The 23,256-nt window shown below is 41.8% G+C and overlaps 2 protein-coding genes across 4 annotated transcripts; one reads left to right on the top strand and one right to left on the bottom strand.

Annotated features, from left to right (window-relative positions):
- The first annotated feature begins 537 nt into the window (after positions 1 to 537).
- Positions 538 to 9,276, top strand: ucmaa (upper zone of growth plate and cartilage matrix associated a). The gene is made up of 5 exons (XM_085768970.1): positions 538 to 755; positions 1,549 to 1,608; positions 1,694 to 1,786; positions 6,501 to 6,599; positions 8,863 to 9,276. The coding sequence occupies exons 1-5, from the start codon at positions 698 to 700 to the stop codon at positions 8,949 to 8,951; spliced, it is 399 nt and encodes a 132-aa protein (XP_085625096.1). The 5' UTR covers positions 538 to 697; the 3' UTR covers positions 8,952 to 9,276.
- Positions 9,277 to 11,114: 1,838 nt separating this feature from the next.
- On the bottom strand, positions 11,115 to 23,190 carry mcm10 (minichromosome maintenance 10 replication initiation factor). Of its 3 annotated transcripts, none has more exons than XM_085769426.1 (18): positions 23,117 to 23,190; positions 21,904 to 21,953; positions 21,576 to 21,821; positions 21,293 to 21,484; positions 21,040 to 21,201; positions 20,712 to 20,919; positions 20,449 to 20,614; positions 16,305 to 16,472; positions 15,432 to 15,548; positions 15,129 to 15,331; positions 14,479 to 14,573; positions 13,857 to 13,967; positions 13,255 to 13,740; positions 12,218 to 12,342; positions 11,984 to 12,097; positions 11,603 to 11,748; positions 11,435 to 11,477; positions 11,115 to 11,342 (listed from the first exon to the last, which is right to left on the bottom strand). In XM_085769426.1, the coding sequence occupies exons 2-18, from the start codon at positions 21,908 to 21,910 to the stop codon at positions 11,256 to 11,258; spliced, it is 2,676 nt and encodes an 891-aa protein (XP_085625552.1). In that variant the 5' UTR covers positions 21,911 to 21,953; positions 23,117 to 23,190; the 3' UTR covers positions 11,115 to 11,255. The 3 variants fall into 3 exon arrangements, with proteins under 3 accessions (XP_085625552.1, XP_085625553.1, XP_085625551.1); XM_085769427.1 differs by lacking the exon at positions 23,117 to 23,190 and adding an exon at positions 22,758 to 23,029 and having other exon boundaries at positions 21,040 to 21,198; XM_085769425.1 differs by lacking the exon at positions 23,117 to 23,190 and adding an exon at positions 22,758 to 23,028.
- Between the last annotated feature and the right edge of the window lie 66 nt (positions 23,191 to 23,256).

Genomic DNA, 23,256 nt, shown 5'->3' with positions numbered 1-23,256 from the left:
TTTGTAATGGCACCATTTCAGCCGTGCATCCTCTGTGATGACACCTGCAGCTTTCTGAAGAGCGGGTTTGAAGCTCAGAGTGAGCTGCTCCACTGGCGCCATCTTGGCAGCACAGTACCTGACTCCGCCCCTTAGCCCTTAGATATTCAAAATTATTATTAGCTCAGAGCTGATAAAAAATGGATTAAGAAGACAAGTGCACCTTCTCTAGAACTGAGACTTCATTGCATACAGTCAGCTGTCACTCAAAGAGGCCATGCCTTCAATTATACAGAGCTTTAGGTCTAAATAAGATGCAAACAGATGAGTTAAACTGTTTAAGTCATGACAGAGCAGATCAGCTGAGACCAAACCCTCTGGTGGCCATTAGAGGAACTGCAGTCTCTGTCACTTCAGTGTTGATGCTTGGCCCAGAGCTCTCTCCCCTCATCTGCTACTAAACCCTGGTTTCCCTTCCATTGCCCTCTTCTTTAAATTCACTCCACCCCATCACTCCTCCTTTTGCTCCTTGCTTTCTTCTTCTTCATCATCATCATCTCGTCTCTTTGGGAATTGAAATTCCAGCAGCTTCCCTCCCCTTTCTACCCCTCTCTCTCTCTCCTCCCACTCCCTTCCCTCCCTTATTTCTTGCTCCTCTCTCAGTTGAGTTGAGGTGTTGCTGTTTGGTCCAATACAGTTGTTGCCTTGGTCTCTCAAGATGTCCTGGACTCAAGCCTTTGTCCTCTCCTTTCTCACCACCCTCCTCATCCTCACCTGTGAGTATAATGTGTGGGTGGGGAAAAGATGGGGGGAGGGAGGGAGGGTGCTTTTGGATTTTACATCCTTGGGGGAGATTAGCAAGAGAGCTTTGGAAAGCATTGATCCCTGTTGTTTTATAATATAACCTGGAATATTTGACAGGCTGCCTGCACGTTTTAAACTCTTCCTTTGTTAATCCCACAGTCATTTTTACATTTCATTTTCAGCAGGTTTGTGAATCATTTTCCCATGAGGGTGATTTGTAAAAGCTCTAAAGCAGGTCCACTATGGGATTACTTCAGTGATGATGCTGATGCAGTGTGGTCTGTACTTGTTTACTTCACGGTGAATTAAGTGAAATTTGACGATGGCCTCACGTCCTGCCATTTTCAATCATTATGGATAATTATGGTTGGCAGTTGGCACTATTTTAACCCTGCTCCTTTCTGCCACATTTACAAATCATAAAGGAACAACTCAGGCTCACTCTTCTATAGCTATACCAGAGAAGACTGAAGTTTTCCTGCTGCACTGACCTCATCTGTATTTTCATTTTCATGCATTTTTTTGTCATAGATGAAGTCTGACTTTTAAACTCAAGCTCCAAACAACCGTTGGATGCATTGAAATACAATTTCTTGCAGATATTTATGATTCCCTGAGGATGACTCCTGATGAATTTGCTGATTATTTGACATCTAGTTTCACCTTGAGGTTGTTGTTTGTGGTACCTGTAACCTTTAAAGTAACTATTGATTCTATAGACTGAGTGCAGTGCAGAAAAAAAAAGTTTCTCTCTTTCGCCCTCAGTTTCCAGTGTGGTGGAAAGCGCAGTAATCCAGGATGACTCAAAAGCAGCTGACCCTAAAGGTGACACCTGTCCAGCACTCATCTCACCAGCTTTGCTTCTCATCCTCCGTATTATGACCTTGAACTCCTGACCTTTGACCCTTAGGTCCAGCACGACAGGTGTTCATGCCCGAGTCCGACGCCTCTAACTTCTTCAAGCGCCGCACTCGCCGCTCGACCCGATACTACGAGCTTGTCGGTGAGTTTTTCTGCCACTTTTCCTTTCGAAAGCTGATAAATGCTGCTGGGAAGGTCCAGCTGCTGCAACAGCTGGAAGATGGACTGTGAGGGAATGAGGGAAAATACTTTACAAGCAAGTTTACACCTGATGGCCAAGGTGCAGAGTTTGGTCTGTGGTTGGTGGATGGGGGTGGACAGCTGTATTTATTTATGTTTGATGTCACATGTGGTTGATTTGCCCGAGTGGGTGATATGGCCAATCTGCGGGCAGGCTGAAATATGTCCCGTTTGGGCTGCCATACAATCTTGTGTGTGTGTTTGAGCTTGTGGGAGAGTGCTGGTGTTGGTTTACTGGTTTGTAGTTGGATTCTGGAGATGATATAGTCTGAGGTTTTGACTGTGAGCTGTGAAAGTTCAAGAGAGAGAAACAGAGGCAGAGCAGTGGAAACTCCAGCAGGTGTTGTTCTATACAGTAGTAGTAGCAGACACACACACACACACACACGCAGGAGCTGGAGGCTGCAGAAGGAGTCACAGGATAGTATGGAGCAGGCTCTCCCTCTCAGTCTCTCAGCACAATAAGCTCATTGTGCCTCATCCAGCCATCAGTATGGTCCACATCCTCAACACACCTTCAACCAAAAAGAACAAACACAAGTCCCAAGACAAAAACTTGCAAACACATTAGAAAGTATCATCAGATTGTATTTCTAAATGAATATCTCAGTAACTGAAAACAGATCCATGCACTCGTATTTGCGATAAAAAAAAACCAAAAGTGGCCAAACTTGCTGGAGCAATGATTTCCATAGTTTCACTGAAGTTGTCTTTTTAAAAATTCTCTATTTCCTACTGGAAAATCCAGCGGAGGAGCACATGTGTGCAACCGGAGCAGGTCTCCAAAGACGGGCTGTGGGCCATGTCACCCTGCCCACCCATCAGAGCTCCAAACAGGGTCCTGGCTCTAAAAAAACAGATCCACATTCCAGGAGGAAAAAAGTTGATTATGTCCCTGTCTAGTTCATGAGAATCTGATTGGGTTGGGTTTGTGCGTGTGTGTGAAAAACTTTCAATTTTTTTCTTCTCTTAGAAGAAAAGTGATGAGTCCGGCAAAGTTACAAATCCTCTGTCTATTTGGAGGGAAAGTAAGTCTGCATAGATGCAGGTGTGTGTGTGTTTATATGAGATGTGGTGATGTCATCCCTCCACTTACGAGCCCACAGTGACCCAAGTTAAAGTGAAGGTGAATCACAGACAGAGCAGTGAAGTCTGATATACAGAAGCTGCTCTGTACCTGGCTGGATGTTTGTTTTTGTACCTGTACGGAGCAGGCGGGGAGGGTTAGGTGTTTACACGATTATCCAATATGTTACAGGTAGTGGTGCGCGGTTAGCCACATTTATTTGTTTTCAACACCTCGGAGGAGTCGCTAGATGCTCATGAAGATATTCTGCAACACTGTGTAAACAGCGGGTTCTTATTCAACCTCTTACTAAAGGTTGGTATAGGAGCAATGTTCATCGTGAAGACGATGGGTGTTCTGGTTTATCAATACAGTAACAGCCTCGTACCATGAAACTATCACCTGGACAGAACCAAAAGGAGCCAAAGGAGTTCCTAGATCCCCGTTTTTTTTCAGTGGGATTTCATTTCATTTAGTTTATTTTTATTCACGTATCAGTTTAAAAACCAAGTGTAAGATACATTAGGTTTTGTAATTGTATTAAAAAGCTTTTTGAGAGGGGCCAAGGCACAAGGAATAAATAACACATGTGACAAATTATCATTATCACAAACCCAAAGATGCCCACCTTTATCAAACACCCGCATGCAGTCACACTCACACACATACACACAAAAGAAAAGAAAAGAGAATTAAATGTCACTCTGTAATCCACTTATTGGGTGGGCATAAGCACTTTATGTTGGCGTCTCTCAGTCCTCCCTCAGTCGCCTTCAACTCGTGCAAAATGCCGCGGCCCGTCTTTTAACCAACACTCAGACGTGTGCACATTAACCCTGTTCTTAACTCCCTTCACTGGCTTCCTGTCCTTTTTAGAATTGATTTTAAACTTATGTTTGTTTTTAAAGCTCTTAACGGCCTTGCCCCATTGTATTTATCCGAGCTTTAAACCATCCGAGATCCTGGTAGAGCTTTGAGGTCAACGAATCAACAATCAAGTGCCCAGATCAAAATATAAACACTGGGGTGACCGAGCCTTTTCTGTTGCTGCTCCCAGGCTCTGGAACAAGCTCCCCACCGAGATGCGTCTCATCTCTGACCCGGGCCTTTTTAAATCCAGGCTAAAAACCTATTTATTTAGGATGACTTTTAATACCCAGTAGCGCGATGGCACTTTTATCTTATTTTATTTTATTTTAACTTATTTGACTTTGCTGTATTTTATTGCTTTCACTGTTTTTATGGTTTTTAAATTGTTTTTATTTCTGCTTCTTTCTTTTTTATTATTACACTATGTAAAGCACTTTGGTACACCGAAAGGATTGTTGTAAAGGGCTGTATAAATAAAGTACATTTACATTTATATTTACATTTATTCTGTAAAGTTTAACATACGGTTCCCCATAAATTTGGAATAATCTTGTTTTCAGACACATTCCTCTTTTTATTCCTATTATAAAGGTTAGTTGTGGTTTAATTTTCACAGTGATGTGTTTGGAAAAGAATGATCAATAAAGTTTTGAGAAGATATGCTAAACTTTATCTAGGCCTATCAAGAATAAATCACATTGTCTAAATCATTTCATGAGAAGAGGTAAAACAAATATATATTTTAATCCAACTTCATGGGCAACAGTTGATGATCATCCAAAAATATCCATCATGTTATAGTACTGCCTTGTAGGCATAAGGATAATGAAATAAGTATTGGTGTATCATTCTATTCATTATCTGATGTGATGTCCTTAGGCTGTGGAGCTCAGAATAGTTCATTCGGTATTCTGGGTTGTCTCTGTGTATTTTCATCTTGGTGTAATCTTCTGTTTAATTCCTGTGGCTGCAGTGACAGTTGCTAAACTAAGAACTGCTGAACCATAAAGATTCAACCGTCACAGTGTTCTGGGTGATGTGGTGTATAATTATCAAATTAGAATAATTAGAATTACTAAGCAAAATATATAGTTTTATTACTTACCAAGAAGATATGCCATCATACTCAGCACCTGTTTGTGTTTTATTCACAACACTGCTCTGCAGTGATGCAGCAGATTTGAATTTTGATGCCAGCTTGTTCTCCCACAGTCGGTGGTAAGGTAACTTGATCCTCTCCAAACTGCAGGTAATATTAAAATCAGGGAGGCTGCAGTATCCTACAATTAAATTAATGCTATTATCCCCCAGGAGTGACTTTGGACAGACAAGCAAATGTGTTCATATAAAACATATCTGTTGGCTTATCCACGTTGGTAACAGCTCTGGGGTTTGTCAGAAACCCCAGAGTGATTGGTGGTTCCATCAGGTTGGTTTGTCTGATGCTGGATCCAGCACAGACCAAAGACCACAGCTCTCGGTTCATCATGATTATAGTCCCTGAGCTTGATGGATGATTACAGTCCTTTCTGACTTCAGCTCCAGTGCATCCATCATGCATGCTGCTGCATACCTGTCCATCATGCAGCATTACCCACAGCTGATCAGGATGATTGTTGCTTCATTCAAGCCATTACTGTAGAAAAGCTGACTCTGTTGAGGCTTTCAAGAAGCTCCTTAAGACCCATTTCTATGTTTTGGCTTTTAATTAGCACTTAATCAGTTTTTTCGATAACGCTGGGATTTAATAATTTTTATCTCTTCTTGAAGTGTGTGATATTGTTGCATTGTATTGATGTTGTTGCATTGTATTGATGTTGGTTTATGCCTATGTGGCCTGTTGACTGTGAAGCACTTTGGTGCAAATGCTCTTTGATTTTAAGGTGCTATATAAATAAATTAAACTTAAACTTAAACTTCACACCTTGCCACATTGATGCACCAATCAATGGTCACAATAGGAAGTTTGGAAGGTGAACTCAATTTATTGATTTAACTGGTATATCAATTAGAGTGTTATGGGCGCGTGTCACAGTAACTATATAGTAAACTGTAGAGCGTTGTTAAGCTCAGTGGGTTGAGCAGGCGCCCCATATACATACTGTAGGCTATAGTCCTCATTGCAGCCGGCCCCGGTTCAAATCCCCTGTGTGCCCTTTGCTGCTTGTCATTCCCCCTCTCTCTGCCTCCCTATTTCCTGTCTATACTGGCCTATCAATTAAAGGTAACCCCCCCCCCCCCCACCCACAAAAAAAAGAAAGAAATCTTTAAATTACACTGTCCATGCTGATAGGTATACACAGTAGAATACGTAACTATCTGGCTCCTGACAAATAGGCCTAAATCATTTTACAGCTAATTACAACAAACTAAACCTAACATTGAGACAAAATAAAATGATCAAACCAGGGTTAAAAACTAAAATAAACAAAATTAAAACTAAAACTGAAAACAAAACGTTTAAATGAAAGACTTGATCCAGTGGTTAATGATGCTTAGCCCTGTTAAGCTCTAGCACAGCATTGCCTCCAGCTCAATGCCACTAACATGTCTAACAATCCCACAGCAGACGATGCATCAGGTTGTTCCAGGAGGAAACAGCAGTCACCACCTCTGCTTCTTCTATCAGCACCGTGAGTGGGTGTTTACAGCTGAAGTCCCTGTCCTGTTCTCTCCACAGCTGAGCAGAGAGTGAAGATCGCAGCCAGCGAGCGGAGGAGGGAGTACAATGAGGAACAGAGGAACGAGTACGAGAACTACGTCGAGGAGGATCGTGATGGTAAAAACCTGCAGCCGCTTTTAGTTCCAAGAGGGAATAAAAGTAGAAACAATTTGCTATAATGGTGAAATAACCTTCCATCATCATTTCCTCCATAACCATCTTTACCAACATTTAACATTCACTTCGCTCCAACACACAAATAGAGGCCAAGCTTTTGTATTGTGTTTTGAGGACTAGTCTGAGTGGATTCTTGCATAAAAAAATCTGAGATTTACTCAAATGCAGAAAGAAAAGGCTCGTAAAAGAACATCCATAGAGGCCAGAGAGGCCAGAGCTTTAGTTTGGATCTTAAATCAAACCTCTCCACGGGCCTGGGACTCCACACCAATCCAAAGTGTTCATTTGTGGTTGACCCTAAGTTGACAGCCTTCGCTGCGGTCGTCTGTCCTCTGTGATATGGCTGTAGTGACAGTTTCTAAACTAAGAACTGCTAAACCATAAAGATTCAACTGGCTTTTATGTCAGATAAACAGTGGTTTTTTTCGGCGATTCGATGACTGATTATCTGAAAACAAAAAGATCTCCTCCAGCTTGGGGAACATGCTTGGTTTAGCTCATTGGGCATCTTCCATAACAGTATAAATGTCAAACTCTTATTCTTCACAGCTATGGGTTTTTGCACTTAGTCCATTTCAGAACAAAAATGCATTATTGAATTTAATATCAGATAAAATTCAATGACTGAGTTGCATTATTAGATACATTATTCTGTCATATTACATTATTACATTACATTATTATGACCCCAATTAAACACATCATCATAAACATATTGCCACAGTGGCTGATTAAAATGCATGTTGGGTGTCATGTGACTGTGTTGGAAAATCCCTCTCACAACACCTGTCCAATGCTGGATGACATAAAATACATGTCAGTAGCCCAGCCCTGGTTTCTTTAGGCATTTCATTCCCAGGCCATTTGCTGACTGTGTCTAAATGAGACTGTTGAGGTTGACATGAACCACATGGAACTGATAGTGGTCACACTTTACTGTATGTCTGAGACTCAATTCAGTGTAAATCTATGTTTAAAAAAAAAAGACAGAAGGAAACTTCCTGTTCCCTCTCAGATTGAGTGATGTTCTTTTTTTTTTTCAACTTTAGGATCAGAAAAATACACCCGGGGGGCTGAGTCCAGGTCGTAGCAACCAACTTAAAGCTCAGGCAAATCAGTGTGGCAACACATATGAAGATAGGCCTATAAATGTTTAAACTTTGGTCAATATTTTGGTACAAATTAGTGGTGACTCCAGACCTTTGAAAGGGTCATTTTTTTCAGACCATAAGAGTCCACACATAAGAAAAACCCAGGGATTTTTTTTCAAGTATTCCAGGATGTGAATATTTTATTGTCCTTTAGAGACTGTCAGCTTTTCTTAACTTCTTCCATCATGAAAATGAGTTCTTGTGTTGTAAGTCTGTTTTCACAGATACATTTCCCACTCTGACCCCCTTGTGTCATTCAGCGTCCTGCTTACAAGTTCTACTTTTCCTCTTCAGATATTGCTTCTTCTTTATTAATATTTGTTTAACAATGTTTTCAAGCTGTCAGTTTATATATATTTATATATTTGAGTAGGCTAAACAACAATTCAAGCAATTTCCAACCATTTCATACAAAATCAGCCTCCTTCTTACCTGTCCTACGTTTTAATCAATTCTTAGCCCTTGTTTCAGCTATGTTAGCACTGGTTCATAAGTTTTCTTTACTGTCAGGTTAGCTACAGATTTAAACTCTTCAAACTCTTTAACTGTTACACTTAAACATGCAGAACTTTTACATTTTCTTCTACCTTTTTAATATTCCAACTGGCATTCATCTCTCAGCTTACAAGTTATACGTTTCAGCTTTACCAACAGTATTTTTCAACATTGCTTCAGCAGTTTCTTCAGCTAATTCAGCATTGCTTCAGCAATGGCGTTCAGCTTTCAGCATTCACAAGCATTTTCTTCAGGAAATGCTTCACCTACTAATAATTTGGATTAAGATTTGTTGCAGATTGATGTTAGGGGCTTTGGGAATATTTGTTTTCCATAGTCTGCTGTCTACAAATTGGAAGGGTCCCTGTGATGTTCTGTTAAAAAGTGATCTGATTGGATAACTATCTTTGTGGTTTTAGGACAGTAGCTGCAAACAATGCTAAATTAGAACTATTAATTATTGAATATAAGAATATAACATTTAATTTGTGAAATGGGAATGAGGGCTTCAGGAAGCTGGCTTTGTGCAGCTTTAACTGAACCGTTTGAACCCACAGAGGTCACTGAGAGATCGAGGGAGACCAACGAGCAGCTGCGAGAGTATCACTACGACGGCCTCTATCCTCGCTACCACTGGTTCCACTGAGCGGGCTCCGTCATGTGGAGGCCCCGGGGGCCACAGCGCCTCAGTGACGTTGCCATCACCTGTATCCAAGGCCATTCCTGACGTGTCGGGAGCCGGTGCTGATCACCAAATTTATCCTACTTCAATCTACTGGACAAGTTGTTGTTTTTTTTCTTCTGCTTGTCTTTATACAACGTAAAAAATGTTTCTCCATGTCAATCTGTAAAGTGTATTCTAGTGCACTTTTTGTATTGTAAGCTAAATCATGTCATTTTAAATGGAAGCAATATGTTTTGCATGCTTGTATTTTTATGCATATTAAAGGCCTGCCATGTTTTTATGCCAATCTGATGGATTTGCAGCAGTAGATCAACCTCTTATATACAGTAAATGTTTTTAGTGTTTATCACAGGGTGATGGGGGGTGGGTGGGTTGTAGTTTTATATTTGTAGTCTTAAATTTCTTTAAGTTGATAAATAAAGAGTTCTTCCTGACTTCCAGAGTCTGGTGTGTTTTAACTGGATCTTGCTCTGTCTGGTATTTGGAGTATGTAAAGGGAGGAGGGATAAAAAATAAAAATAAAAAAAGAAGAAGAAGAGGAAGATGAGGTGAGCTGCAAAAGTCGTCAGGCTGAAATGAATCCCACATTCCAGAGTGTATTAGACCCAAAACCGGGCAAAACAGAGACAGAGGAGGGAAAACTGCAGCAGGGATAATGAGCACGACTGAAACCCTCAGGACCATGTGGCATGGCACCCTATACTTACTGATCACAGTGTCACATCCACAAAGCTTATTTTATCTTTAACACTGTGATTCCACCCCAGATCTCTCCTGTCTGAGGACGTGTGGACGGCCTCGGAAACTTGAGCCGGTGCCACCTGGCCTCGGCCAAGATGGGGCCGACATATGGAGACAACACGTGCTGGAGGATGTGTGTGTCCTCATACGCACACTGGTTCAGTCACTATGAGTAGCTCTTCACATGCAGAAATACAGTGGCTACATATTAGCATAATAAGAAAAACACTTTGTTACATAAGCAAGTCCCGTCTTTGAATATCTTTCAACAACCCAGACAGGAGAGTCTGTGGTTATGATAGAATAGAAGAGACCTTATTTCCATTGGTATTTCCACATCACTGAAAGCTTTAAAGCAGAGATCAACAAGAAAACAAAGACTCACAGTTACAAGAAGAGGCATTCAAACAGAACCTGATCCCTAAGTGAGTCTGTTTGTATCTGTTGTGTCTCTTGTGAAATCGGTCTTGCTGATTCAGCAAACTCTGAAGCACAGATGAGACTGTGTGACCCACAGGAAGAAGGAAGAAATCAATCTGAATCACTGACTATTATGCATTACATTCAGGCTGAGTGTTTGCTGGTTTTTGAGACGATCTGCAGCTCAAGTTGTTATAAAAAGAAACGAAAACTGCTCCATTCTTCGCTGCCATTTCTAATGAAATGAAAAGATTTATACTGTTTCCTTATTGTGCTGTTTTGATTAACCTACCTGTCTGTTTTTTATATTGTTTTCATTTGTTAAGCACATTGAATATCTTGTGTATGATCATGTCTTGTAGAAATACATTTACCTCGGCTTTTCTATACCCATGACAATAATAATGAAATGATAAAAATGCACCTACTGAACCTTTCTCATTCAGACCACAGACATAATGTGAAACTACTTTGGACTACTTCTCGATTCAGTTTTATCCATCCGCTGTCCTCTTCTGCCGGTCCAGGGTTTGGTCGCGGCGGCAGCAGGTTCAGTCGACGGTTCCAGACGTCCCTCTCCCTGGCGACGCTTTTCGGCTCATCCTGGGGGAATCATGAGGTGTTCCCAGGCCAGGAGGGACATATATACAGTCCCTCCAGCAGGTTCTGGTTCTGCCTTGAGGTCTCCTCCCAGTTGGACGTGCCCGGTCCTTATCAGATGCCCAAACCACCTCAGCTGGCTCCTTTACTATTTAACTGTTTTCCTTCAGCTTAATCACTGCTCATCCAGCCACCTCCTCCACAATCCTACTTCCTATCTTTATACAAACCAGACACATCACATCACAAGGAAATTCTACTATGTAATGTCATTAAACACTGAGACCTCCCACTGAGCTGCACCAGAATCTGTGCTCAACTTTTGTGAACTGAAAAGGAAAAATGAAACATCACACACTAAAATGTTGCAAAAGTTATGACTTTAATCATCAATCACAGATATTTAAATCTCCATAATCAACATCCGACTTTAAAAATGGAATCCATAAAAGACACAAGACAGACAAGAAACTAAATACATCATTAGAGTCAGGGATGAAGGTGCTATGACTTCATGCTGTTGAGGAACTTGCCGTGCTCCTCTCCTCGAGGCTGGAGAAGCTCTCCAGCGATCTTTGGCCCCACTTTTTCCTGAAATGAAAGGTCGACAGTGTCAGCTCTGTTTCCTCTCACCACAATAAAACTCAACTTTCGTTTTCCTTCTTTTCAAACCAAAATTTTACCTTTAGCATCCCATCACGTTCCCATTTAAACAGACCGCAGTTACTGAAACAGAAAAACATGGTCATCATCATCATTCTGGCTGAGATAAACCTCCCACATCCCATCAAAGTTTCCATGACAACTCCAAATCCACCACAGACTCTGTGAAAGGACGGAGAAGAACACACCTGCAGTGCTGGTGTGGCAGTCGGTCCAGAGCGATGGCTCTCTGTCCACACGGACACTTGAAGAAACGTTTGACGGCGTCGTGCCAGCGCAGGTCATGCTTCTCGTCCACACAGCGGTCGGCTGGTTTGAAGTAGGTGTAACTGCACTGGAAGCAAAGGAGTGTGGGAAAAAACAGGTTACTTTTATGACCCAGTCAGAGGATGATGTGATTGTTATAGTGATAATGAAACATCATTTTTTAAGTGCATTAACCCTGTCAATTAAAGGCAGAAATACCCAAAAAATATCTTTAAAAAAAATTGAATTTATCACAAAAATGAACATGTTAATTGTGACTGCACTAGATTAAGGTTGACATGTTCCATGACATGACTCAGTACCTTCCTGCAGGTGACGGCACGACACTTCATCTCCCTGATGCCCTTCATCTTCTCCTCCATCTGCTCCTTCTTCACTAGAGGGTCAAAGTAGCGCTCCTGCAGCTGGTACTCGGCCTGGAAGAGCCACGTACAAGTTTCTTTAATACACACTACACACACACACACACACACACACACACACACACGCTTCATACAAATCATGTTTGATTAGACGCGTGTTGCTGCTGCTCTTACGGCCTGTAGCGCCGCCCCATGACGAGATTTGGCGTTGAGGATCTTCTGGAACTCCTCCGACTGAATGTAGCTGAGCTGATCTCGCTTCTTCTTCTGTGCTGGCTCCTCGTCCTCGTCACCGTCACCTGCAGTGAGTTAAGTCATGTCATGGATGGGTCGTGGTTAGCGCCTTGCATGGCAGCTTCCGCCATCAGTGTGTGAATGTGTGTGTGAATGGGTGAATGTGATGTACTGTAAAGCGCTTTGGGTATCGTTCAGGTATAGTAAAGCGCTATATAAATACAGACCATTTACCATTTTACCATTTACCATGGAGAAGAATCAACCAATCAAACTCCAGCACAGAAATGTCACATTTGTTGGTGAAAGTCAAACTGTGTTTTTTTATGTTTATGTACATTCTATTTTAGTTTTTTGTTTTTGTGTTGTTGTTTTTTTCATAAGCTTAAATATTGTGTTGTGTATTTGCAAATCTTTAAACTGTTTAACTCTTTCAATACCTTGATAATTGTAGTGTGCTTTTAGTTTGTTTTCTCGTGTTGTTTTTACTCTGTATGTTTTTCTTTTTACTATATTTGTAATTGTATGTGTGGGACTGTAGCGCCACATAACGCAGCATTATGTAATAATAACACCTCATGATGTAATAATCTGCCAAATTTTGTGATAAAATTCTTAAATGCAACATGTAATTAACTTTTCTGCATTTTGTATTGTTACATAATGCACTGAATTATTACATTTTCTTCATTAAAAAAGTGCAACACCCGCATTTTTTAAAATAATTCGGTTCATTATGTAACAACTTATTACAAAATGTGGCAAAATTTATTAAATATTGAGTTACAGAATTTTATTACAAATTGTGTCAGATTATTACAAAATGCGGCATTATTACATCATGAGGTGAACATTTATTACAAAATGTGGCGCTACAGGGACCCCAGGAAGAATAGCCATTGCTCCTATAATGAAGTTTGGCTAATGGGTATCTGAATAAATAATCCATTAAACAAATCATTTTTGTGTGTGTGTACCTTTGGGTGAGGTGAGGTTCTTCTCCACTCTGTTGCTGATCTCACAGTCGTTGCTCCTCTTCCTCTTCACAGCGTTGGGGTCTTCTTTCTCCAGCGCCGCCCCTTTAGCTCTCAGCTTCCTCAGGGCGGCCATCTTGGCAGCTGATAGGCTGAGAGCAGAGGGAGGCGGGGCTGAAGGGGGGCCGTTCTCAAAAAAGAGGATGTCTTCATCCTTGGAGAAGCCTCGGCCCAGGGTGGGGGCGTGCAGCTCTGTGGGGCTTCGGGCCGACTTGGGGGCCTCGGAGGCTGCTCTGGGGGACATCAGACCTCCTTGGCCCGGTGAGGACGACGACCCGGGTCGACCTGAGTTCTGCTGCACCCTCTGCTGGATCTGGTCCGCCCTGCGTCGCCGGTTCTCCAGGAGCTCCCTCTGCTTCTGTTTCTGCTGCTTCAGCAGGTCTGAGGCTGAGATGGACTGAACCGCAGCGCCGGTCGGAGCCTTTGACACTGAGGATGGAAAACAGGTTCAACAAGCTGTAACTGGACTGGGATCAGCCCAGGCTGCAGGTACTACACCTCTCTCAGAGAGCCAACAGAACAGGGAGTACAGATCAGCGCTTCACCTGTGTGACTCTGGGTTAAATGCTTCTTCAGCTGCAGAGCTCCGGGTGTCGGCACTGACATCAGGCCCTTGAATTCATTCGTACAACCTGAAACTTCACCAGACTGCAGAGCTTTAAAAAAAAAAAAAAAAAAAAAGAGAATTAAAAACATGTAATTAATTTGGTCAAAGTACAAAAATTGTTTTTATAGACAGTATTTCAGCTGTAAAACTTAAAGAAGACCTATTATGGCCATTTACACTGTCCATCATTGAATGGATTTAAATGCTTCAGTGTTCCCTTTACTGTACATCTCCTATTACACTTGTGTAATAGGAGATGTACATATATTATATCATATTATATTCTCTCAAATCCACAACTGATCAGAAGTGATTCGATTTGTGTGGGCAAAGGTCACTGTGACCTCAACACTTTTAGCCATAATTTCACACCAGTGGTTCATATTCATGGTCACCGCCAAGATCTGTATAGAAAGTAGACGCTGAGTGCAAAAATCTCTTAGTAATGACAATAAGACAAGGATAAAGATAAGATTATGTGCAGAATGCTTTTATCCATCTGCCTGATCTGACCTGTAAATGTGAACATGTTTCTGTGTGTATGTGTGTGTGTTCCTCACCGAGCTTCTTGGCCTGATCCACCAGCTGAGCTGAGCCTTTCACAAACAGCTTGTCCAGAGTTTTCTGTGTGGGTTTGTTGGGTTTGGTGGCTGTCCTATAAAACACAGATTTGTGTAGTGAATGTCTCAGAGTTCTGCTCAGTTACATACTGTGATCCTGACCGAGGCTGTGGCCTCCACCACATTGCCCACACATCCCTGCTAATCCAAAAATCACCAAACAGAAGCCATGTCGCTCTCAGGGCGGGTTGTATAAAAAAAAAAAACATATCCATTCATTTTTTTGTGTGGAAGCCAGACTTTCAGTTTCTACACAGGAGTTGTTTTTTTTAAACATTTTTTAACAATGTTATACTATAGCTACTCAATTTTATTGAATTGTAGCCTGTTGATCAGTGTTCCTAGATACATAGATATTTGTTTTCCTCACAAATCTTTGTTTTGTTTCCTTTTGGGGAGCCTTCGTAAGACCTGGCCAGGGACAACAGATGAATGGGTTAAATCTGGCATATTTATAGAAAAGTTTCTCTGTTCCTGTCAAATAAACAAGTAAATAGATAGATAAATAAATAAAATGACTACAGTAATTAGTATTAACTATCTACATGATGGAAAACATCTTAGCGACATCATCCGTCATCATCACTCACAGCGAGGCGGTGCAGGCAGCGGAGGAAACGCCGCCGTAGTAGAAGCCGTCCTGACACAGCCGCTCTCTCAGACTGCCGCCGCCGCCCTTCCCCTTCAGCTTGTTGGGAGCTTTCCCCGAGTACGTCGACTGCAGCTCCGCCCTCTTGGAGCTCATCTTCTTATACTGGGCCTTGACGTGATACTGGCAGTACTGACACTCATACTGTAAACACACACACAGAGACACGGAGACAAAGTGTACTGCAATGAAAGACAGCAGCAGATGTGGACGTCATGGACGGAGGCTGAGAGGACGGACTCACCAAGTTGACGATCTGAGAGCACGGCTCCCCGTTCTTCTTTGCGGCCTTGCAGGTGCCGTAGTCCTGAGCTTCGCCCATCAGCAGCACTTTCTGGGGGTGGTCCACTGTCAGGCTGACCTGCAGGTGGAGATATACAGTTTATAATAATAATAACATTAAAGGGACAGTTCAACATTTTGGCAAACTGGCCCACTGCCATAATCCCTATAGTCTTAGGAGAAGGTTTGTTACCTTTAATTGTCGGTGCAAGCTATTTTTAGAACGGCAGAGCAGAGCCGCGAGCTGCTCAGAGCTACGCTACGGAGACTAATGGGATTTCTTGGTTTCCCTCATTAAACTCATCAAATACACGATCCAACAACTCCAAAACGCTCTGGTGGACAAGTTGTGACCTGCACATTCACCACGCTATGAGATAATAACGGAACGTTATTATTCCTACATGCCTGCAGATCTAGTCTCTGCAGTGTAATTTAGTGGTTTAGTTTTTGGGGGGCGACCTGAGGGGGTTTGGTATGTTTGTATGTTCATGTAAATTGTGTATTTATCTATTTTATTGTCATTGTCATTATTGTAGTTTTTGTTATGTTTGTCATTGAAATGAAATAATATGTGTTGCTGCTGAGGAAGGTTGTTTGTGCTGTTTAGCAGAGATCCTTAAAATGAAAATGTAACTGTCAATCATTCAGTGTTGGTTACATTAAGGGCTTTAAAGGGATGGTTAGACTGTTTGAGTGGGGTTGTGTGACATAGTAATGCGTCGTCAGTGTGTTGCCTGCAGTAGATTGAGACCAGTGCAGCCAGATAGGAGGCACTGACAGTTAATGGTCCATAAGGAGTCCCTGATGTCTGAGTCACGTGACCATCACTCACCCCGTCATATCCGTCCTTCTGCTTCATGGGGTTTGGGTTGAGGAGTCCGATCACGGTGCCCGGCTCCGTTTTCCAGTGCTCTTTGTGGACTTCACCAAACAGCAGCAGAGACACACAGACTTCCAGGTTGTGGAGGTCGTTCAGCTTCCAGATGCTGAAGGTTTTCCCCTGTGGAGAAGAAGCAGCTCAGTCAGGAGAAAGCCAGTGAAGGAGGAGCCAGTACAATGTATTTCCAGCACATACACAGTATTTTCCTGTTCTGGTAAATGTGGTATCTCACTGCTGACAGAGTGTTCAGAAAAAATGTTACACAACTTATTTATTTCATTTCTTTTTTTGGGTGGAGATTGTTCTGTATTCTAATTTTGCACATGTAAGCATCTTTGAGCACTCGTACAAGCACGTTATAATAATACGTTGTATTTAGAACACTCACCCTCACATTTATTGTGGATTATGGTTGTATTAATGTTTTCAAAACTGGAAAAGATTTGATATTTAATGAGAGGTTCTATATATAGGTTTAATGAAATATGGCAGCCCTTTCATTTACATATGCAAAGCCTTGACTTACAATCCCCTGACACTCTATAATGATTGCTGTATTTCTATTTGTTTGTTTTTTCCTCCTGTTGCTGTTTTTAGCGCTGCCCGGACACTATTGTATTCCTAGGACTTCTTCTTCTTCTTCTTCTTCTTCTTCTTCTTCTTCTTCTTCTTCTTCTTCTTCTTCTTCTTCTTCTTCTTCTTCTTCTTCTTCTTCTTCTTCTTCTTCTTCTTCTTCTTCTTCTTCTTCTTCTTCTTCTTCTTCTTCTTCTTCTTCTTCTTCTTCTTCTTCTTCTTCTTCTTCTTCTTCTTCTTCTTCTTCTTCTTCTTCTTCTTCTTCACCACAATGTAGCCCAGATACTGCTTTTGTTCACTTAAACTCATTACAAATTATGAAGTCCATCACTCTGTTTTTTTCAATAACTGTAAAACTTTTAAAATGTATCTCCTCCCACAATTTTTGCTCAATTGACACCAAACTTGCTACAGAGCATCTCCAGACCGTCCTCCATGAAACTTGTTTCTCGGATTTTTGATTAAGCAAAAATTGAGGCTACAGTGCATGAAAACGTTTGACTGTAAACAGTACTGTAAACATATACCATCAAATTCTTGCTAAATACATTTTCAATCTTCCTGAAAAAAATTGAGAATATTCTGGACTCATGGTTGATGAAGTTTAGCAAATATCAGAATTTTATCTCAAAAACTGAATTTTCTAGAACATTTTGAATTCTGCTCTCATGGGAACAACTGCAGTCAATGTGAGAGTGACATTTTAAAACATCACATTTTCTCTTACGAAGCAAAACACGTATCATTAAAAACAAATCACCAACATTTCCATGCTGTCAAGATGCAATTTATGTGTTTATCAGATTTTTGTTTAGATAACTGAATTTCTGACATTTTGACCATTTCATCACAACAGCTGCCCGGGCATTGACTCCCTGAGTCGATAAATGAAGCTACACAGCAGGTCTCACTACCAGCTAATTAGCTCAGCGAGTTAAGAGCTGGTTCTTGGTGTCAGAGATTGTGAGTTTGAGACCCAGCAAGGGTGATGATGATGATGACAGATCAAAATGTCAGATGTCCTCAAGCTGTCTTGCTGTCTGGATGCAATTTATGTATTAACAGATTTTTGTTTAGATAACAGAATTTCTGACATTTTGACCATTTTTGAAATCTGCCTCTACAACAGCTGCCCGTACCCTGACTCCCTGAGTCTATTTGAGAAGACACACACCATGTCTCACTTCCAGATAATTAGCTCACTGAGTTAAGCGCTGGTTTGTGGTGCGAGGGGATGTGGGTTCAAGACCCAGCAAGGGTGATGATGATAATGACACATCAAAATGCCAGATGTCCTCATGGTGACATCACAGCAAGCCTCTAAATTAAAAAAACAAAACAAATAGCTTGGACCGGACCATGGGCGAAAGCTCACTAAATTTTGCACAAAGGTCCAGTGTCATCTTCTTCTTTCTACTTCCAAGGAAATCATACTTCCCATGGGTGAAAACCAGTGATGGGCAAATTACTTTGAAAAAGTAACTAATTACAATTACAAATTACTTCTTAAAAAAGTAATTGAGTTAGTAACTCAATTACTCTATTATAAAAGTAACTAATTACTAGGAAAAGTAATTTTTGCGTTACTAAAGTAATATGTCAAAGAATTCGGCTTTTTAGAAGCATGTTTCACACGCCAGTTTCATAGAGTAGAACAGCATAGAGAGATAATTAACCTTAAACAAATATCCTTTGCCATGGGGGGGGATATGAACTTCAATAATTCAATTTATTGCTCATCAACATAATATTTATTGAAACTGACACATCAGCAACTGGCATAACAATCCCTTTCAGACCTGATATCAAATGTAGCTACAGTAGAAATGTCTACTAAATCCTGACTGTTTTCTAAACACATACAGTATGGTTCTAAGTCAGTGGTGCTCAATCTTTTCACCTGGCTGTCAAGGACCCCAAAAGGTATTTAGTCTCTGACCCACATCTGAAAATATTATGTTTCAGTGCAAACAGTGCAAATTAAAGAAGAAACAAAAAGGCTTACATGTTCAGACAACTGTCTTCTATACATACAGTGAGTAGCCTACTTCAAGTACTTTCTTTGCACAAAACTCAACGATGGTGAAGTAGTGTTTATATTTCCACTTGCTAAACGCCGACTTTCCCACTTTATCCTCCTCTTCTGTACTCGCCATTTCTTCTCTGTCTATCACTTTGGTTTTACCGGTCGAAAGTTGTGTGTGTGCGCCGCACAGAAGCTACGTCGGTTTGTGTGTAAAATAAACTCCTACAAGGATTCGTCAATGATGTCACGCAGCTATACATCGTCAAGTCAGTTACTTCCTTGTTCCATATCCGCAAAACATGACCTGTCTTATCCTTGGTATTTATCGAAACCGTGTTGTACTAGTGTGCTCTCTACTCTGCAGCCCGCTTATGAAGTGAGGAGGAGGAAAGGAAGAAAAGAAAAAACAATAGCCTAGAACTCATGCTGGCTGCAGGCTTTTTTTTTTTTTTTACCATGATCGCGCTGGGGCCCCGATTTTAGTAACGGCAACACAAGTCATGTTAGTAACGGAAACGGCGTTAGTAACGCTGGATAAAGTAATTAATTAGATTACAAATTACAGAGGAATGTAACGGCGTTACGTAATCGCGTTTATTCTAACGGCGTTAGTCTCAACACTGGTGAAAACTCACCAAACCTTACAGAAATGTCCAACCCCATGCCAGATCCCATGTATTATCAGATTTTTGTTTAGATAACAGAATTTCTGACATTTTGACCATTTTCGAAATCTGCCTTGACAACAGCTGCCCGGGCATTGACTCCCTGAGTGGATAAATGAAGCTACACAGCAGGTCTCACTACCAGCCAATTAGCTCAGCGAGTTAGGAGCTAGTTCTTGGTGTCAGAGATTGTGAGTTTGAGACCCAGCAAGGGTGATGATGATGATGATGACAGATCAAAATGTCAGATGTCCTCAACATGAAACACAAGACAATTGTCCTAATGGTGGCATCACAGCAAGCCTCTAAATTTAAAAATCCAAATAGCTTGGACTGGACCATGTGCGAAGGCTCCTAACATCTTAGAGTCACAGTAGATGTTTAACAAATACATATCATTATTTTACCTCAAAAACTGATCTTTCTTTTTACAGTGGTTTCAAATCTGCCTGCACGACAGTGAATGGCTTACTCAATTTGTGAAGCCACTGTTGAACTCCCACTTGGTCTTTGGTTCCCGAGGTTGTGGGTTCAATCCTCAACTGATGCAAATTGAACATTATAAGGTTAACTGTCCTGTCTTCCTATTCTCCTGTTTGTTGCTCAGAATTGCCTAAATTTGCCCAAAAGTAGCCTGGACCCGACCCATTGCTGCGCAGCAGCTATAATTTTGGTTTTGAATTTTTAAATTAATTATCACTTTGGGACCAATCTCCCTCAATTGTTTCCTCTTTTATTATGTATGTGAAGAAAACTTTCAATAAATAAACCATGAAAAATCAAAACAATAACACATTCAAGCCCACGTGCGGGGGTTTGACCATGGACCTACACTGTTGCTGCTCTGTGGCGTGGCCTTGTTGATCACCACTGCAAACGTCACCCAGTCGCTGTCCTCCAGTTTCTCTCGAGTCAAACGCTCTGGCACTTGTGACAGCCGGATCAGACGGCGGTCGGCCATCCTGCGGTCCATCTCACTGGAGGAAACACGTGGTTTTCTGAAATGGAAAAAAACAAACAACGAAACTTGGATTCATACGTCTGGCCTTCATTTGTATAAAAAAAAACTTGATCACTTAACATCCGTGTCCAGACCTGAGGCGCAGTCCTGAGTATTTCTCAACAGCTACGTCTTTAGGAGGAGGAGGAGCAGCAGAGGCTTTGTGCTGCCCTGCTGATGCAGCCGCTGCAGGTCTGCTGTTCCAGGACGGAGGTGAACGTAGAGGATTGGAGACTTTACTGCTGCTCTCTACGGGCTGGAAGGAGCTGCCCACCTTTATCTCCACCAGCGGCCCCCGGTCCTCTGATGTGGGGGAGAAAAGACACTCAGATGAAGGGATGCAGTAGTTTGCACATCAGTTTTCAGGTTACAATGGCAGAGTTATTTTTGTTTGCTGGACGTTTTTTTTTTTTTTTTTTTTACCTGGGGATGGGTTGGATTTGGCTCGGTGAGCTACTCTGGGTTTGGATTTGAAGGAGTCAGCGTTACTGAGCTGGTCAGAGAAGTCAGAGGACTCCTGCATCTTCACGCCTCCTCCTCCTCCTCCTCCTCCTCCTCTGAGTGGAGCGGATGAAGATGCTGCTGCTGCCAGAGGAAAAGAAAAGAGGCGCACAATAAACCACTGTCCCCTCTGTGTCTTTATCTTTTGGAAGTTGATTTGAAACAAACTCTTCACCTGCTTGTGTCTTGGTCTTCTGTGCAGCGGCTGCCGGTTTGGAGGTAGGTGTCGGTTTGGGGGTCACAGGTTTGGGACCAGCTGAGCTCCCTGAGGTTCTGGCTGGGGTGGATGAAGGGGTGGAGACCTTCTGATTCGCCTCCAGCTGCTGCTGCAACCTCTGCATCTGCATCTGCATCTGCCTCAGCTCCTCTGCAGACACAAAGCTACAGTGATGAACACAGACCTGGACTGAAATACTGAATGACTCTGCACATCAACCAGAGACCGCTGTGGTACAAACCTTGTAGATCCTCCTGGGATTTGTTCAGCTTCTCACTGGCTTGTCCGTCGGTGGCTTTCTCCTCGCTTTCAATGTCGTCCACATCCTCCTCCTCCTCCTCTTCGACGCCCTCTTTGTACTCTTCCTCCTCATTGTCATCATCGAACAGGCCATCCAAATCATCAGTTTGAGCCTGACTGCCCTGATCTTCTCTGACACCCTCGCTCTCAGCCAACAGCGCCGTCAGCATGTCCAGATCGTCATCACCTGAGCAGATATTATGTTATTATTATCAATAAGCGATCAAAGCTATAGAAAATTATGCATTTGATAATTTTCTGATACTTGCCATCCATGTTAGAGGTTAATGGTGAGGCTGATTTCAAATTTCCAAGTGATCTGCAAAGAAGTTGGATGATTGATTAATCAAGGAGAGTCATACAGCCAGACTCTATCGGTTCAAATGACTTTCACTGAACTGATTAAGATCTTGTCTTGAACTTAATGAATACAGCAGAAAAAGATTGAAAGACATGGTTAAAAGGTTAACCATGATAAAAGACCAAGCATGTTTTATCTTTTAAAAAAAGAAAGGAGAACTCAATTGACCTCATACTAAATGTTGGGTAAGTTGCTTAATCTTAGTCAATTCACACTATGTTTCATTGTAAGGCTTTCTACATTAGTAACAGCTCTTGTTAACTGATTTATTCCATTTCCATGTTTTCCCATATTCCATGTTGTAAACTGTTTTCTTGTCTGTACACAACATCTTTGTCACGTCTGCCCGTCCTGGGGGAGGGATCCCTCCTCTGTTGCTCACCCTGAGGTTTCTTGTGTAAATCCCTTTGAGACAAACTGTTTGTAAAAATGGATATACAAATAAACTTGTATCTCCTTGCCTTGCCTTACACTATCTGTACTTTCTCAATTATGTAAATACAAGCAACCACAAATTACCATGGTGATTACCCTGGACTGAAAACCCAGACTTAAACCTGAAGTCACCATTATCACTTCAGCAGCACAGGCCTCAGGCCCATTTAAACTGACATTTAACATACGAAACACATATTCAAGTCAATGATGTCAACATCACAGGAGATTAATATCATTGAATTGCTGCTCAGTGAAAATCAAAATGAAATACTAATTGCATTATTTATGTCCTTGTAGATGGTGATAATAAAACATCAAACATACCTTCCTATCGAATGAAACGTTAACGAACTTTGTAACGACGACCGAGCTGCTAACAAACTGCTTATTTGGCATACACTTACATTACACGTAGCCAAGTAGCATTCCTTTAGTTATTCGGCCTGAAAATGAGACATTACTGTCCTGTGTTGTCGTCCTGCTCTTACACTATCGTCACAGGAGGGAAATCTAAACTGGCGCTAAACCGAGGACCCTGCTGTGTTGTCAAAAGTCGTTTAGCTGCCCAAAGATCCGCCTGACTGGAAAACAGGCACATGTGGGTGTAAAGTGTATTTTTTGACCGAAACTCCGGCTCTGAAGTCAGTCAAACTAAACGTCGACGACAAGTAAAATATACTGACCGTGATACATTTCTGGTAGGTTGAGTTTTGTACCGGCTGCAGCCTGCGGGAAGGCGGAGTTCGTCGGTCCAGCCCGGCCCCTCAGGTCCAGCTCCGCCATAACGTAAACACACCAGTGATCTCCTCCCGCCTCCTCTCCG

Source organism: Trachurus japonicus, chromosome 23 (genome assembly GCF_045865225.1).
Source record: "Trachurus japonicus isolate A0001 chromosome 23, Traja_1.0".
In the NCBI taxonomy this organism is placed as follows: domain Eukaryota; kingdom Metazoa; phylum Chordata; class Actinopteri; order Carangiformes; family Carangidae; genus Trachurus; species Trachurus japonicus.
This window is presented reverse-complemented; position numbering and strand designations above follow the sequence as displayed.

Coding starts and splice junctions, on each gene's coding strand:
- ucmaa (XM_085768970.1), top strand. CDS start 698: ATGTCCTGGACTCAAGCCTTTGTCCTCTCCTTTCTCACCACCCTCCTC. Junction 1,609..1,693: donor AAAAGCAGCTGACCCTAAAG/GTGACACCTGTC, acceptor TTTGACCCTTAG/GTCCAGCACGACAGGTGTTC. Junction 6,600..8,862: donor CGTCGAGGAGGATCGTGATG/GTAAAAACCTGC, acceptor TTGAACCCACAG/AGGTCACTGAGAGATCGAGG.
- mcm10 (XM_085769426.1), bottom strand. Junction 21,202..21,292: donor GAAGACCAAGACACAAGCAG/GTGAAGAGTTTG, acceptor TTCCTCTGGCAG/CAGCAGCATCTTCATCCGCT. Junction 13,741..13,856: donor TTTAACCCAGAGTCACACAG/GTGAAGCGCTGA, acceptor TTCCATCCTCAG/TGTCAAAGGCTCCGACCGGC.